This window comes from Mus caroli, unplaced genomic scaffold (genome assembly GCF_978045245.1).
Source record: "Mus caroli unplaced genomic scaffold, Mus_caroli_1 scaffold_4, whole genome shotgun sequence".
Taxonomy (NCBI): domain Eukaryota; kingdom Metazoa; phylum Chordata; class Mammalia; order Rodentia; family Muridae; genus Mus; species Mus caroli.
This window is the reverse complement of record NW_028227259.1, coordinates 50,710,932-50,729,433: the sequence shown is the minus strand read 5'-3', so window position 1 is coordinate 50,729,433 and position 18,502 is coordinate 50,710,932. Positions and strand designations below refer to the sequence as shown.

General features: G+C 34.9%; 1 protein-coding gene across 4 annotated transcripts in view; it reads right to left on the bottom strand.

Moving 5' to 3' along the window:
- The window catches only part of Slit2 (slit guidance ligand 2), a 334,272-nt gene that overhangs the window by 122,126 nt on the left and 193,644 nt on the right, over positions 1-18,502 (bottom strand). For all 4 annotated transcript variants that reach the window (XM_085836687.1, XM_021161791.3, XM_021161793.3 and 1 more), the window contains 2 exons: positions 16,327-16,398; positions 4,190-4,261 (listed from right to left, as the gene is read on the bottom strand). In XM_085836687.1, coding sequence (XP_085692813.1) covers positions 4,190-4,261; positions 16,327-16,398 — 144 coding nt within the window. The remainder of the gene's footprint in view (positions 1-4,189; positions 4,262-16,326; positions 16,399-18,502) is intronic.

Genomic DNA, 18,502 nt, shown 5'->3' with positions numbered 1-18,502 from the left:
ATTTTATATTAGCATCAAAAACTCATGACTGCATTTAAGCAAACAACTAGTTTAATATAGAGATATAGAGAATTCACTATTTTAGAGAAAAAATGTTGACTAACCTCCATAGTTCAGCACATTACTATGCATTTGATTTCATTTAACACTTGCCACACATGTACAACTTAGGTAAGAACATTTTTACTATATGATACTATTGCATGCAAGCCTGCTTACCAGAGGAGAGTCAGTTAGAAAACTGGAGTTTACGCATCTTTGTTTAATTTGTGTCGATGGAATTTTATACTGATAGACCCTCCAGGTGAAATTTCATACTGGCAACATACAGTCATTATTACAGAGGACAATTTAATTACATGTTACTGTGGACAATGGCTACTGCATAAGTTTGGCTGTAATACCATGCATCTATATTTGGCTTTTTTATTATTTGAGGATGAAGTGACTTGCTCTGGCATCATAGAAAGACTTTGATGTCATCTCTTTTAGTTACAGCATGGTAGGCTGTACTTCACATAATTATTTTGGTCTACAATCTTAGTCATCATGTCTTGAAGAAGAGTCAGAAAAATAGGTAGTCAACGGAGTTTTGTTCAAAAGGTACAATTCTGGCTTGTTCCAGATTGCTCCTACTTTCCCTTAATATAAGTAATGTCAATTTAATGATTTGTTATTATTTTGGAGATGGAGAAGAGAGTTAACCGAATGTGAATCACTTTGAGAAAAAAATTTTTTTTTTACTTCAAACCTCAGGATACATTGTGGCATTTGACAAGTAGTTCATCTTGCTTGAACATGAGAAAATAATAGATTTTAGACAACACATGACAAGGGATCCAACGTATATATAGATACGTTGGATTTATAGATATATCTATAAGATAGATATACGTATAGATACGTTGGATTTATAGATATATCTATCTTATAGATACCCATTCGTATTATTTTTATCTGACTTTATTTCATGAATAGAATAGTTATTCTATTTGCGAATACATTTCAGAATCGGGTAGCAAAGAGGGTCAGTCAGTGTTTTAGATCCTTGGATGATATGACCAACTTAACCAAGAAGTCAATTCCTGATCTCCAGAAAATACCGTCTGACCATCAATCACAGTCATTGCTGGTTTGCATAGAGATGGTTTGCAAATGTATGCCAACTACTTCAAATACATTTGAATCACAAAATAAAATAGTACAATTAACTAGTAGTATTTTTATATATAGGAAGAAGATTAATATAATAATTTTCATTTCAAGGTTCCCGAGAGTGTCAGATTGTTTGGCCATTTTCCATAGTACCAGGGCAACAAACAACTGAACATTAGGTATGTCAACAGAGAATATCATTTCTAGTTTACTAAAGAGTTCACTGTCCTCCATTGTCGGGCTGCTTTTTTCCCAAAAGATAGAGGTTTTATTAAACATATTATAGTATAGGTTCCCTATGGGGATTAGAGAAAACATTAAGTGTTCAGGAGTAAAAGAAAGACATACTCAAGTGTGCTTGGAGACCGCAAAAGGGAATGTCTGCTCTCGTTTTGTCTCTTTTTTTGCCCATTCCATTTTGTCTACTCATTTCATTTATGGTACTTGTCTGATCTCCACAGACTGCTCAGCTTAAAGATCTCTGTGCAAACACTTCCTGAGGATCAAATGTCATCCACCTGGACTTTCTCTGTACCTCGTTTGCATGGGCAGAAACCTGAGTATTCTGACAATCCACTCAAATAACTCTCTGCTTTCACATCTCTCTCCTGCCCTCCCCAGCTAAATTGGACTAGCATCATTTTCACATAACCCCAGACTATTTCAAGGAAAAAAAAACTCTTTTGCCCTTACCAACACTAAGTACCTTTTGCTTGTCTGATTCATCTCTGTAGTTGTGTCAGTTTCAAAAGGGTCTTGATTTCAACTGACATGTTTTTCCACTCTCAAAATTTATGCTTACTCAACATAACTAAAATCCTTGAGGGTACAAGGTATGATGGAATTTGATTTGGGAAGATGCCTTATGAATGCGTTCTTCTTTGTATACGCCAATTTATTTTTTCAACTTCAAAGTTGCTCTTTGTTACAGGAATATATTTAATAGAAAAAGATGTCTTGATGCAAAAATATGAAAGGTTCCCCTTAAAATGATGAAGTGTATGGTAGGGCTTTGAGGTTGGTTTTGCTACTCTTGTTTCTTAGTGCCAAGCTAGAACAGGACTTGGCAGAAAGTCTGGGACCTAATGGACATGACTCATTATGCTTCCATTTAATTGAACTATGCCTATATTGTAGGCAAGAAAAATCTGTAAAACTAGCATTTTCATTTCATTTCTGTGTCTAATGTCCAATTAAGGAAAAAAAGTTTCTATGGATACATTTAATTTTCAATGCTTTTGAGATTTTCTCTTCATAGTAAGTAAATATGTAGTTAATTTTATGTTCTACCGCCAGAATTCCACAAGGATAGAGCTTACTATGAGCGATAAACGGATTTTGCTCTCATCTGCTATGACTTTTCTCTTGGCATTGCAGACATTATAAACTATCTAAAAATCTTCATGCAGATGTTTTGTCAGTGATCAGCATGATTCCAACATATTCTCTAGTTTAGCCTCAACATTATCAGACAGTCAAATATGCTCATGGAATAAAATTAAAATGCATATAAAAAAATCTGGGAATCTGGACTCCCACATGAAGGTTAAGTTGTTATTGTTCCATTTTTTCACATACGGTCAAAAGATAAGATACCACAGGGTCAGAATTCTGTCAACTCTTGCAGGAAGTTTTATTTTCCTTTACCAACCATATTACGGAAAATTGCTTAAATTGATTAAATATATTATCTTCAAAGCATGCATAACAAGATTACGTTCATGACATCACTTTACAGTAAAAAATTTAAATATTTTTAAAAGACACCCACATTTTCTTGTACTCAAAATTTTAATTATTTTTATCTGCAAATAGGCTCTAATCATTAGGTATCTCGTTAAGATGAAATTAGGAGTCTCCTCCTAATATTTTAGATTTTTATTTAACATGTTGCACAGTAATGTTTTTCTGCCAACATCAATATTTGGGAATTCTACTGAGATGAAAATAACAATATGCAAAGTGACTGTCTTTCTAAAATAATACATAGTTATATTCTATATATGTAAAATGTTTCTATGTGTGGTGCTGACACTTGCTCTTCCTCTCCTACACTCTCTCATCTCCTCTGACCCCACCCCTTCACATAGACAGCACAGTTGCTTTCACACAGGTTAAAAAGTGGCTTTAAACTAAAGTGTATGTAAGCACTCTGTCTTTCCAAAAGAAAAAGATGACTTCCATGTATGGAACATGAGAAACACTTGCGATTAATTTTTATCAACTCTTTAATATAACCCAGGTCAGGAGGCAGGTAGAAACTGTGCTTTAATTCATAATACAAATACTGATCACATAAAATATTATTAAGATAAGTTACCTTTATTGAAAAATTGTTCATCTTCATAATATTTTTTCAATGGCTCAAAATCTCTAAATAACCACACTACCCATTTTTTATAGTGGTGGGAACTTGATAATTTCTGTACAACTTTTAACAAATTGATGAGAAAATCAAAACCACTTTACACTCAGCACAATGCCAGGGTTCTGACTATGTTATAGATGAGAATAAAGCACAGAGAAATCTTTTTTACTCAAGGAGAATAGAAGTGAAGGCTTGGACATGGATCTCTTCTGTGGCTCATTCAAATTAAAAACTCAATTTCAAAATAAACAAACAAAAATGAGAAATTGCATGATTAAATAAGAACACATTTTTATACTAACCACAAACTATATTAGTATATATCTTACTATTTAGAAATTTGGCAACTTATGAAAGAACTACCAATTATGAAAATATTCTAAAAAAACAAACAAACAAAAAACCAAAAAACAAGCAAAAACAAAGCAAAACCAAAAACCCAGATCTTTCAAGTGTTCTTAAATACAAAATGTCTACATAGAATTATATACATGGTTTTGCCACACACATCTTCACTCTCCTGTGTATTCACAAGTTTTTTAATAACTAGTTTCTTGGTAGGAGAAGAGTTTGACGATAGACTATGAGGTGGTAGCTAAGACATCACATTGTCACTTTCTAGAGACGAAGCTCCCAGGAAGAGTGAGAGAAATCAGCAGTACTCACAGCACTTCCAGATCTCGTAGAGCTCTGAACGCCCCATCTTCAATGCAGCTGATCTGGTTGTAATCCAGTTGCCTGTTAAACAGATTAAATAGACGCCATGGAACAGGAAGGAGCAGAAGCAGAGTGCAGGAGACCTGAAGACTTTGGAAGGGGCACGGAAGCTCTGACCACACTTCCTGAAATGCTCCCTCACATACACTCATCTGCTAAAGACTGTCACAAGCTATCCCGCCCTCTCTGTGCAGCTACTGAGATCTCTTTTTGTTCCCGAACTGTCTGGGCAAATAGCAGCTCTTGGAAAGCTCCAGTAAATAATAACTGCACCTTATATTAAATGCCATAGGAATGCAATTTCATTACATCAAGAAAAGCTATCCATTAAGAGCTTTCAGCGTCATCTTGCTGAAACAATTTCATTAAGGTAAAGGGCTGTAAATCACTTAATGTCACATGCACCCCCTCAGTGACCTAACTGAATCCATTTATCAGAGAAGCCCAGCTGCATGTTAATTTCACTATCCTTGGCAAGAAGGAGTAAGCCTACTTTCAGGTTTTCATCTTTTAAAGGCAGGCTTCTTAACGCACTCCAAACTGAAAGCAAGAAACAGTGGTACACATCTTCCCACTATGTCCAACCAAGGCCACACATTACAAGCTTGAGGTCTTTATGTGCGGGTCATCACTACTTTCTAAATTTACATTAATTATTACATACGAATTCCTTGCAGTGTTAGCCTGTAAGTTTTTTAGTTAAACAACTTTCAGAATGTGATTCTCGAAAAAAAAATAATTTATTCAATATTAGGAATGAATTCATTAAAAGTATTAAATAAAAATTTGATGCTAATTTTAACCACCAAATAATAACAAAAATCAACTATAAATATTTCATTGCAACAGCATATAGCATATGAATATAATTTTACCTGCCATTGTAGTATATTAAATTATCTAAAATTCATACAAATATTTCTTCATCAGTGTTTTAAACACTGAACACAAATTCAGTGGAAGAAGGAATAAAACTGATGTTTCAAAGTTGGTTGTTGTCATTTTTTCCCTGATGTTTGTGTTTGAAATTAAAAATCTTATTGTTCATGTTAAAATTTTACTTTTTATCCAGGGAAGAATGAAGTTGCTGGCTAAGAGGAATGAATGGAGGGAGGAGAAACTTTGGTAGTCATGTAATATATGAGAGAATAATTTTAAAAAATAATTCTTTTTTGAAATAAATACTATCTACATTCAACTCCTATTTCCAACAAGCAGTTTGGACACTGGTATCTTGAGGCTTATAGACATTATTTTTCCAGTAGAGAAAACATATTTTTATTAGATATTTTCTTCATTTAAGGCCCTATACCCTCCTCCTGCCCTGCTCCCCAACCCACCCACTCCCACTACCTGGCCCTGGCATTCCCCTGTACTGGAGCATATGATCTTCACAAGACCAAGGGCCTCTCCTCCAGTTGATGGCCGACTACGCCATCCTCTGCTACATATGCAGCTAGAGAAACAGTTCTAGAGAAAACATATTTTAATGCTTCATTTGAGGTAGAAGTGACATGTTAGCCCTCTATGATGAATATGGGAATGTGAACATAAAAGTGTGAGATTGTAATTGTCATATAAATGTATCTTATGCTTGTCTCAAGTCCAGACTTCACCAAGAGGTCTAATTCACTTTTGGGGATGGCTCTTACACAACTGGTTGAACATTCTGTAAAACGGCTTGTTCTATCATGTGGCTACTGAATTGGGGTGCAGAGATTTCATCTGGTGACCCTCAGAGAGGCCTCTTTAGCTCACTTCCTTGGAAAGTACATATGTAGGAGATAGTTCCTGAATCCCACACCTCATTTTAAACAAGTCTTCAAGGGACACCAACATAGACATTACTACGTTGATGCTGCATAAATAATACAATACAGGTAAAAGCAAGCCAATCTTAGGGATGATAGTGTCACTGAATTTATAAGTCTAAGCTTTCCCTCAATACAAGCCAGGACTCTTACGACTGTAATAGTTGAAAGCTTTCCCCACTTATTAGGAAGTAATACAAAAGTGTAATTTCATTTTCCAGGAAGACATTTAAATCCTCATGATATAATATGGCTGCTGTGGCTCCAAGAAAACACTTAGATCCCTGAGCCCTTTTGATTTTTAAAGATTAAATTCATTTAACAATTAAGTTAATAGCCTTTTTATTTCAAAGTGCTAAATATACATCTACACTACTATTCTCTAACCTCTTGAACAATTTATCAAAGCCATTTAAATTAGTACAGTGGCCTGAAGTGTTACCCTTGACATGCTACAAAAGAGAAATTGTTTCCAGACAAATTGGCAAAATCCTTTAATGCTATCAAATTTGCCTAATGCAGTCTCCAGGTTAATCTGTAAAAGGGTGAGCTGTGTGTTTGCCCATATCTTTGTATCCTTAGCTGTCAATGTATAAATCAGCGCTGACACAGCTTCTTTTAAATCATGCATACAATGCACCAAGGGGAATCTGGAGCATGCCAGAAAGCACTCAGGCGAATCTTGTTCTACAAGGACTGAAAGACCCATCACTTTCCTTATGCCAGAATTTGCACTATAGCTGAAACTTTGAACTCTTTTTTTTTTTTTTTTTATCATGTGTGGTTACAAGTTGCTCTTGATAGTATATAAATACCTCCTATGGTAAAATTATTAGGAATGTTTGTGATTCGTGGGATATGTTTTTCTTAAACTTTTAAAATGAATGTTGCCAAATCACAAATCACATATTTGCTAAGGATGAAATATGAGAAAGAAAAGATGAGCAAAAGCAAACGGGCACATAATTTGCTCATCGATTGTGAATTTTGTTATATTCAAGTGAGAGGCTACAGAAAACCTTGGGCCTGCATGACTGCTCATGAGGAAACCTCTATGCAGAACTACATTTGTCTACAGAGTTCAAAATAAACAGTGTCAAAACTGTGCAAAAGTATAATTTATTTTAGGGTTTCTGGACTCTTTTCCTGCCTCTTGGTTCTCTCACTCTGCTCACATCCCTTTCCTGTGCCCTTCAAGCCTCGGGTGCTTGTTCCTTCTGTAAACAAGGAAAGGGTCGGATGCCCTTCAAGCCTTGAGTGTTGTTCTTTCTGTAAACAAGGAAAGGGTCCAGTCTTGCAACATGGAATTGTCATGGGTTAAGGAATCCAGTTTCAATTAATTATTTAGCCAAAAACATTTAGTCTTTAAAGAGTTCAAATCAGAAGACTATTAGGGATAGTAGGCAAAATTGTCGGATGCTCTCATTGTACGTGAGCTACTTTCTCACCATGTGGAGATTTTCATATTTATTTGAACGAACACTACTGTATTTAAGTTTTCTTAGACTTTTGGGTTAACATGAATAATGGGGGATTTTCTGTCTTTTCTTTATATTTTCCATTTTAAAACTTTCACTTTGTTTCTGTTCAACTGTGAAATCTCCTCTCTGGTTCCTACAACACTGTCCTAGTCTGCGGGTTTGTGTTTTCAAACCCCACATGATTTCAGACAAAGAGAGAGGTTGCAAAGAATCAGCTTCTTCATCCTCATCTCGCGAAGCATCAAGTCGGATGATTCTCTTTTCAGCGGTGGACAAAGATCCACTGATTCCTAGGAAACCCCAGGCTTCCGGTTTGATGGTTCCTAGATTTGGAGGTTGTAGTGAAAGACAGCACCGTTTGACAGTAGACTCGGGCACTGAATAATACACTCTGTGACTCACACATAGAATTTATGTAGCTGATTTGGTTTTATTTCACAATAAATAGATGCTGAGTCTAATTAATGTTAGTAATACATCATCTTTGAAAATTAAGTCTAAAGTATATATAATAAGCAAAAATACTTAAACACAGTACAGCTAGAGACGCTGTATTACTGTCAAGGTTTTCTTAAAAGATTTCCTATTTCCTTTCTTTAAAATTAGCTACCATATTGAATTTTAGTTTAATTTATACAACTTACTTCACAGTGTTAAATTTAGATGATTGTGTCTCTATCCATAGCCAGAATGTACATTTCTGTAGCCTCTAAGTAATAACGCTTAATTACTAATTGGCTTCCTTTCCTAAGAATTAGAATATGTAAAGTACAGTTAACTATGAAATATTACAGAGCATTAAAATTATAATAAAAATAATGTGTGGTCCAGGAATGAACCTTCAATTTCTCAACGAAGTAAATAAGAAAATGCCCAAATTTTGTTGTATTTCTTCATTTAAGGAGCTAATACTTATGAGTCATTTATATTGCTATTATAACATAAAAGACTCTACAATTGTAGACAATTTACAACACATCAAAGTGGTCAGGTGTTTTATAATGTAAAGAAACATGATTTTTTTAGAAAATCATCAAGGAAGAAAAGAGATTAACATCTCTTAAAATGGGTATAGTATTTTTCCATAAAGGTAAATTCAAAAATTAAGTGCATATAAGTTCCTAAATATACAAATCCATGCCAACCATTATTTAAACCACATTTCATAATTTAAATAATTATATATAAAATGTGAAAATAGCACAATTTGGACTATTTCAATAAACATCTCAAATATCAATTTCAATAACCAATGACTTCTTTCAGAACAAGAGCTCACTATCAGGAACCTTGTCCTGGGGTCTTAGATGATAAGGTAAAAATCTATTCTAAAAACCTTGGGATTTTGGATAATTTGATATTTAATTATTTTACAGTCTTTTAGACAATATTTTGTGTATCCTAGTAATTGTAACCTTAAATTTTATTAGGCTATGATATATCATAAATATATATTCATTTGCTCTTTGAATGGAGAAAAAAAACAATTAGCTAGATTAAAAGAAATATTTTGGAACAGACAATAGGGAGGAAATGTCTAGAGTGGTATTTGAGTCCTGACATTCCTAAGATAATTAGCCAAAGCGTTGGAAACTAAGACTGTTTATAATTAACATATTTTCTGCCCACACAGTATATGGTAGAGGCTAACTATATATTCTCATTATATAGTAATGTGAGAAAGTAAACATTGCTGACACCTCAATCTCATAGGACTCAAAAAAGTCTAAGAACGTCTATGCAGTCACAGCAAATACTGTGCTTAGCTTTGATTGGAATTGAGATCGATATATATTTCTCACCTCCTCATGCCGTGTCCAGGAGGCTAAGGAAGGAAATTCACAGTGCTTTTCTGCTTCAAGTGGAGCTTTAGAGAAATAGATGGCCAAGATTCAAAGAAGTAATGTATTTCAGAAACGGCTATGATTCCTCTACGTGGAGGGAGTTAAATGAGTGCAGAAAGTATATATAAAATGTTCTAAGATGTGGCTCAGAGGTAGAATGTTTGCCTAGCATGCATTAAGCCCTGGATTCAATTTCCAGCATTATATCATATCAAAGTGGTCATATCTTTTTCTCTCCTCAAATGGCAATAGAGTTTTATAGTTGAAAGAACAGCTCCATGGGAACAAATTGTGAGAACAAGCACTATAAGGTTAAGGGAATGTTTTCAGGAACAGAGATATTTGGGGTGGAACAGAGCGCTTCTATGGAGAAACAATGGCTCGAAGCAGTAGTAAGTTCTTGTCACAGTCAGAACATCCTAACTAATTAGAATTTCTACAGAGACCAGATAACATTCAATAAGCTCTCTTAGTTAAACTCTATATTATTGTCCATATGGAACTAAGGCCATGGTCTGCTTTATTCATATAGTTTGGCATTAGTATATTTAACAAACTCATCCTGATAATAAATATGAGGAGTTTGAACCTGGTCATCAGAATGTAAAATGAATGCATCATGGAGAAAATATCTAGTATCTTTGCTTATATTATCTAATGAGACTAAAGCTTGGAGGTTAAAATCAATTACTTAGGAGGCTGTTGTAACAGTTCAGAGGTAACAAAGCGTTCTGGCCCACTTTAGAGACACAGGAAATCTGAAGGTATGTTCTGTCTCACTGAACAACAAAGTAGCCACACTAGACATATTAGCTTTGGTATTATAAATTGGTGCATGGGAATTCAAAATCAACCATCATTTCCTGTATTTTGCTTGCTTTATTGTGTTCTGTTTTGGGGGCATTTTGAAGATACACTGCGTACATTATCCAGTCACAGAAGAAAAACCATTACTGAAGGTTGCTTCAAGCACAAAGGAGACAAAACAAAATAGAAAACAAAAGAGTTTTGATGCTGGTTACCTCATCACAGTTGTTGGGTTGGTCACAATTCTGATGTCTTGGGAATGAAGAAAAAGACTCAGGCTGCAAGACCATGGGCAGTGCCCAAGATTCTAAGACTGGGACATGCTTATCCTGACCAGGCCCCGCCCATTTCCTTTTCACCAAATAACTTGTATTTGTATTTGTCATATGGGGCTATAGGCATCACGTGTGTGAGGACTGACACTCACAAAACTCACTGCTTGCTATCATTTGCTTGGTGTATTATCTGTAGGTGGCTCAGAAGAGTCTAGGACCTATTCGTTTCCCTTGAGTTTTAATATAAGCATTAGGCAGATCTTGTGGGAATCCTGAGGAAGAGGGGGAGGAAAAACGTTGGAGGAAGAGGGACAGCACAGGAAAATCCACAGGATCAACTCTTCTCAGCTCAAAGGGTCTCAAAGACTCAACCGACAAGCAGGAAGCCTGCTTGAGTCTGATCTTGCATATATGTTATAGTTGTGTAGCTTGGTCTTCTCATGGAACTCCTAACAGAGGGAATGGAGGCTGTCTCTGACTCTTTTGCCTGCTTTTGAGATCCTTTTTCCTCCTACTGGGTTGCCTTAACATGAGGGGAAGTGCCTAGTCTTATATGCCACATTTGGTTGATATCCCTGGGAGGCCTGCTCTTTCTAAAGGAAAATAGAGGAGTGAATCTGGGAAAAAGGGAGTGTTGGGGGATGGAGGGGCAACTGATGTGGAAACATAATATATGAGAGAATCTAAAAAAACAAACAAACTACCATCCCCACCACTGAAGAAAAAGTTTCTTTTCAAAGTATTTCTAGCCTTGGACCTGAATGAAAACCACTAGGAGAGAGCTGGTTATGAACAGCTTCAATTTTCAATAGATTGTTAAAGGATATTATGTTTAAGATAAGTTTGGAATGAAGTAAACTTGGAAACTGACTAGAGAGGGTATTTGTAATTAGGATTGACAGCAGAGGTGATGAAATCTCTTACACTTATAGGGAATTCATACATTCTTCTCCTTTATGGTTACATTTTAGTTCTATTCTATCTGGCAAACTGTTGTTCATGAGTCAGCATGAATTATGTAAATAATGATGAAGAAACATACCAGGAAAGAGATTTAAAGGAGAGAAAGATAAAAGTCATACAATATGGTATGCTTTCGATATACCTAGATAAATTCGGCTGCAATTGCATTTTATGGGCTGGAGAGGATTCATTGAAGAGTAAAACTAACCTCAAAGATGATGGGACTGGAAAGAGAAAGGTAGCAGCAATTCACTTAACAATAATGTGTCTAAGCCATGTATGTGGATTTGCAACAACTGACTAATTCCCTTTCCTGCTCATCAATAACAGTGCATCCAAATTGGATGATTTTTCTCCAAAGTGTCATGGTCCTGCATATTTATTGTCCAAATATAGCCATGACTTGCCTAAAGAAAATTATCCTGACTCATTCTGTGAATTCTACATTTGCTTATAGATTAGTGCACATGAAATTACTTTAATATTTTCTTCGGTGTCCATGAAAAACACAGTTCATTTTCTCCTACGGAAAGCTGAGTTTAATTTCTTTTTTTGTTTGTTTTTCTTTTTTCTTTTTCTTTTTCTTTTTTTTTTTTTTTTTAGCAATGGGAGTGATTTCTTTCATATAAAAAAAGGAGAATAAAATTCATAGCTTTGGGGTAAGTGGAGTTGGAAAGGTGCAAGCCAACACAAAGAGGATGTACGTTGGGAGAGCGTAGGATGAAAACTGCACAGAGCACATCTTTAAGACGTGTACCAGAAGGAGGAAAGAAGAAACAGGAAGGTGCTTTCTTTAATACGGTGGCTAGTGTCATTCTTACAAGAGTTCGATTACTTTTTAATATTCATTTCCAAATAAGAGAGCAAAGTAGCTAACACGAGTTCTGTGATATAAAAAATTACAATCAACTTGTCTCCTTCCTAAGTTTATGTGTCTTTATCCCTCTTTTCATCAAAGTCCAAGGGCAAATAGGATTTTTTTCTTATAAAATAAAGGACCCCTTAAGACATATCCGAACCCATGAAGCACATGCTACAAAAATTAAATCATAACGTTCAAAAAAATAAGGTGAGCCTAACCAGTAATATTTTCTAAGAGGAAAAGATTAAGTGGAACTATCCCATCAGGTGGTTGAAAAAAAAATACCTCCCATATTGTAATGTTTCCTTTTGACATTTGATTATGGGGGAGCAAAGCTTTGTGACTTCAGCATTAAACCTATTAATTATATATACAAAGCCTCTAAAGACATGTTCTGCAAGCATTGGTTAACTATTTGAAGAATCATCCATTGGTAATGACAGGGTACCAACAGGTCCTATTTTGTGACTTTAAAAGCACACATGGAAATCCCATGAATATTGCTGCTGGAAATGTTAGTAACCGAATTATTTTGTTGATATTATAATATGTTTTTTCTTAATATCTGACAGTCTAAAATGTCGAGACAAAGGAAACTAATATAAGTTGTGATTGAGGGGGAAGGGTAAAAAGTTAACAAGACAAAACACTAAAACCACTCTAATCCAGCTATCAAATAAAGATATATAAGCAAAAAAAAAAAAAAAAAAAAGTTAGTTAATTCTCCCCTGACATGCTTAAGACCAAGATGAATGCTCATCTGTCCCGGCTAGTTTAAGCAAGGCTTGCTTGGAGAAAGGGAAATAAAATGTTCTAATTTGCAAAATTTCCACAACATCTATTTTATATTGTCAAGATGCCAACTTAAGCATATTTAGCCAGACCTCAAGGGCAAATCAAGTGTCATCATTAGAAACCTTGCAGGAACGGGAACTGTTTTTGCATCAGGCCCAAAAGTGGAAAATTTGAATATCTTATTATACTGGGGCAGGGTAGGACTGCAGAGATTCAGTGCTCTAGGGTGGGACTGCAGAGAACCAGTGCTCCAGGGTGGGATTGCAGAGAGCCAGTGCTACATCAGCCAGGGTCTTGGCACTGCTAAGGGACAAACACATGCTGCTTGAGTTGATTTTTCTCTTTTTACCTCTGAATGATTGTGCAGGACTCCTTTGGGACAACATGCAGAACAACCTACTTAGAAACGATACAGAGGCACAATAAAGATGACAAACAAACAAACTAACAAAACAAAACAAAACAACAAAAAACCCTGTTTCTGTCCCCCTCAGCACTATCATCAAAGGTATGCAACTGATTTACTGAGAGTTGTGGCTAGTAGTTTAAGAATAGTGAAATTAAATTTTATACTTGAAAAACAGAAGATATGTTGTCTCTGTTTGAATGAGAAAAAAAATTTATACCCTGTCCCATGAAATGAGATTATTTTTTTTTAAACAGAGTGGTTTGAGGTGTCTTTTAACTGAAAAGTTTCTTTTAGCTATTTAAGCTGATTAAAAACTTAAATTTTTACAAAATTCAGGGTTTTTTCCTCTTTTCTATTGCATCACTTCACGGAAGATGATGAGGAGAGGAGTTTTTCCCTTTATTTTAGTGTCACCATTCAGCTCTACACTGTGTCTTAAGCTTCCCTTCATCTGCAGAAACATAAATTTCCAACGCAGACTCTGCGGAAGCTGTCAGTCAGCATCTCCGACATGTGGATCCCTTGTGTCTCATCACTGCCTTACTTCATAAAAACCATCACATTCCATTTCTTATACTCATAAAATAAACAAACTAAAACTCCATTGCACTTTGCTTTTATACGAAGCTCTTTCTTAATTTTCACATATCTACTGTTTACCAACACATATTATAAGACTATATCTTATACCTTACTCTGAATTTTCTTCCAGACGTCTCTGACAACTTATAATAATACTTGTAAGTTGTTCAACTTTACAGTATTTGATCTCTTAGTTATAAATCATTGTTTTATGTTTATTTAATATTTTCATGTCTATTTTTTAACTTGAAGGTCCAGGTTTAATCAACTCATAATAGAATAATCATATGCATGTTTAAATAAGATATTCATTATATTCTCATATTGATATTCATCTTATATTCTACTATCCTGTCTCCTTTGTAAGTTGCGTGTTTGTGGGTAGCTTTAAGTAATCATTCATTGAATTCTTTTATAATGAAACATAATATTATACTTTCCTGGCATTTTTACTGGCTTAAAGGGTCTTCACGTATCATTTGCCTAATAACCACAACAAACCTGCATAACTATTATTCATTTTATGAAACTAAATACTAAGGAACAAGAAGGTTTGGATGATTGCTTATGTCTGGAAATCCAAAATATAGCAACACTGTCTGAAGTTGTAATCCTACCCTCCTTGTGCAGCATATGTAACAGTCTTTGAATTTGAAAAAAAAATCTTATGAATGTATGTAGGGAGGTTTAAATGTTCATTTCTCATAGCAGCTGGCGTATTCTCTCACTTTCACTTAATCTCTGAACTTATGTTTTGGGTTAAATGAAGAAAACGTACTTAAAAAAATCCCCTGTGATGGGTCAATACTTCTACATGTAGACTTAATTTATAGGCAAAGAGCACCAGGTGGCTTAGAGTATCTGAATATTTGATGAATACTTTAAATAGAGTTTTACTAAGCACTTAATGACAGTACTATTGTAAGGTTACAAGTGATACTCTGCCAGGGTGGCCAGTTGTAGCCATTGCAATTTGAGTGGATACAACCCAGAAATTCTTAAGTAATACCAGATTCACACATAATACACTGAGACAGATTGTATCGCCCTGTGTCAGCAAATCCAACTTAAGCATTCTTGGAAATCTAGCAAGTAAAGATAGAAAGAAAGCAGAAGAAATCCTTTTTGTCTAAGTGCCCGTAAAAAATCACCACAGTCATAATGTTAATGGTTTTGTATATTTATAGTCACAAAACTGTGCTTTTCTGTCATTACTTATGGACTCAGAAAGCAGAGATTCATGGTCAAGAAAAACACATTTTTTGAGGAGATGTAAAGGCCCAAATCTGTGGCTTTATCAACACTTGTCCACTTTGACAAGGGACAACATCTGTCTCACTGTCACTACCAGAGAAAAATGGTACTGAATTCTCCCATGGAGAATTCTGAATATCAGTTAATTCTTGGAAAATTGTCTGCACTGTTTATGACTAGCTAAAAAAACATTGAATTATATAAGTTACTCTTGATACACAGGGGCACTTCATCCATATATCCTAAGGTACCATAGTAGCTAAGGAAAACATTTTAACCCCCAACATTTGAAATAAATTGAAAAGTCATTTAAAAAGACTAACATGGTATTTTGGAATTGATAAAGATATATATATTGACAATATTAGGTTTGCCGCTGAGAGCTTGTATTACCCAGCAGCTTGAGAGCAAAAGGCACCTAAACACCTTGCAAGAAAGCAGATTAAAGATTTATCAAGAAAAGTAAAGAAATACGGGTTTTCTCCTCTTCCTTATTATAAGGGGTGCTAATTCATCTCGTCCTTCACAGATGGGAGGCAAAGGATGTGAGAAAAAGACACAGGAATGAAAAGGGGGAATTTATCATTTTTAAAAAATACTTTTAACATCTAAAAACTCCAGAAAAAGTGCAGTTCTGAGCTATCTATCTAGTTGGAAAATACTATGTATGCTTTACCAAAGAAAATAAACAGTTTATTTGCTGTGCTTTCAGCATACCCTGCCAGAAACTACAAAGAGAATAAGAAAGGACTTGGAAAAACCTTCCATTTTTCTGGAAAATTTAAAAACATTAATCGCTACATTGAAAAATAAATTGTATAATGACTTGAGTTTCCCAAATGCCTTACAAAGGCAAACTTTTATGTTTCCGTTGAAATATCTTCAAACAAGAAGAAAGCTATATCAATATTTCATTTTCTGATAGTTTTTAAAATGTAAACATGACCCCCAAAACATGATAATTTATAAAGCACTATAAATTAAGATGTACTTCTATACTTACAGGTTTTTAATGTCAACTGCCCCACGGAAAGCCTTCCTTGGAATTGCTTGAATTTGATTTTCACTGAGATCACTAGAAACAAAATGAAGGAGAGATAGAGTTAAGAAATTATATTTTATGTTTCATTTAACCAAAATATGGAATAGGAAAACAAAAATTAGACCAAGAAAAAGTATCCTGTACTACACAAAAAAGGCAAAATAGTTAACTGCAAAGCAAATAACTACACAAATAATTTGTAATTCTAATATAATTTAGAGATTGGATTAAATATTTTAATTCTTTGTTCTATTACAAAATATGGTATTTTAATATAATAGTGGACTTAATTTTGTAGAAATATTTCATTAGGACAAACAGATTTTTTTCATAATTTCAAGGGGACCCTCTAGAATTTAACATTCGTCCACGATCTCTGTTTTCACTGAGCTCCCTAGAGAAGCAGGACAGCACTCAGACCATATAACTAAGCTTCCATAGCAACTTAACTAATATTAAAATAGATATGGCAACACTCATCCAACAACAAAATAAAGTTTCTGCATAAAATATTAATAGTAGGCTGATTAAAAGTCTTCCCTAAATGTTTCTATTATAACCATAAACACAGGCTCTATATTTACATCTTAATTTAATTAAGACATACATTTTAAACAAGGAAAAAAGCACTTTCTGGGTTGAAATAAGAAGTTTGGAGAGAAAAGAAATGCTCATCATAAAATAATTCATTTTTCCCCCTTCCAAGAGTTCAGAGTCAATTTTAAGAGCTTAGAAACAACTATTAGCCTTATCACATAGAGTACAAATACACACGCATAAAGATATGCCATTGAAAACAGAAAATTGCCTTCTGGGCTTTATTCACATGAGCAGACAGCAAGAAGCTGAAATATCAAGCACACTATCAAAATACCAACGAAGTTACTCAAATTCTAAGATAACCTATTCCTGCAAAGAACACTGAAGCTACTGACCACAGATGCCCAGCAGATGACAAACTGAGCCGTTTTCCCCCGTGCAGAAGCACATTGAGCCGGTCGCTCCACACTCCCTCAATGCTGCTTGTGAGCAGAGCTCATAATTCACGTGCTTGTAGGCACTTAAGACAGGAGAGGCTATGACTGGCTGGTGCAGAGATTTAGTGTGTGGTCTTGACCTCATTAACACCGAGTTTTAAACAAATGAGATTTGAGTTTATATCCCAATATTCTTAATGTTCAAATGAAAAAAAAAGTTTTTGCTATGCAATCTGTAAAGATACAAATGTTAATGATACAGGCCTTCAGAAAAGATGAGAAGGAAGAGGAGGAGGAAGAAGAGGAGGAAGAGGAGGAAAAAGAGGAGGAGAAGGAAGAAGAAAAAACAAAAATCTCATTTTTACTTCAAAAAGGAATTATACCCATTTGTGCTTATGCAGGAAGCACATTCCAAAGCAGTGTAGCTCATTATTGCTTTCAATAATTTCAGTACATCCTTAAGAGCAATAAAACCTCATTTCCTTAAAATAAGTGCTGATTTCCCCCACTTGTCATTGATTAGAGCTGACTTCTTTCCTTCCTTTAAAAGATTATGTCGACTTAAGAATATATATATATATATATATATATATATATATATATATATATATACACACATATATATATATATATATATATGCCTTGATGGAAGAAACTGTTCAGATGAGGTCACAGACAAAAGATATTTGAGGAAGAAAAACTTAAAAGAATGTAGCAAGCAACAAGGAAGAAAATGAAAAGATGGTATTCAAATAAATATGAAGCTATCATGGTTCCTGAAAATGATTGTGTTTTATCGTCATGTCCCTGCCCGGGTTACAATTTCTAATTATCCCCCACTTCCTCCTCTCGGACAAGGAATACTTCAGAAAGCATATAGGTAATGATGGCAAACATTGTGAGTTTTTTCTCGCTTCTGTAGTCTTCTGATCTCTAAAACTTGGGTCCCTCCCTTCCCACAAAATCTTTCTTTTGCTGGGTTGCCATGCCCTATGGTCAGACTCTTCACTGACTTCAGTGGGGTGAGGAAAGTAAGGCTTTGTTGGCTCAAATAAACATAACTGTGACACCCTGCAGTTCAGGAGGGATAGCACTCCTGGATTTTGTATTATTTTTATTGATTTCCTATGACAAATTCCTAAAGCATAGACCTGTTTTCT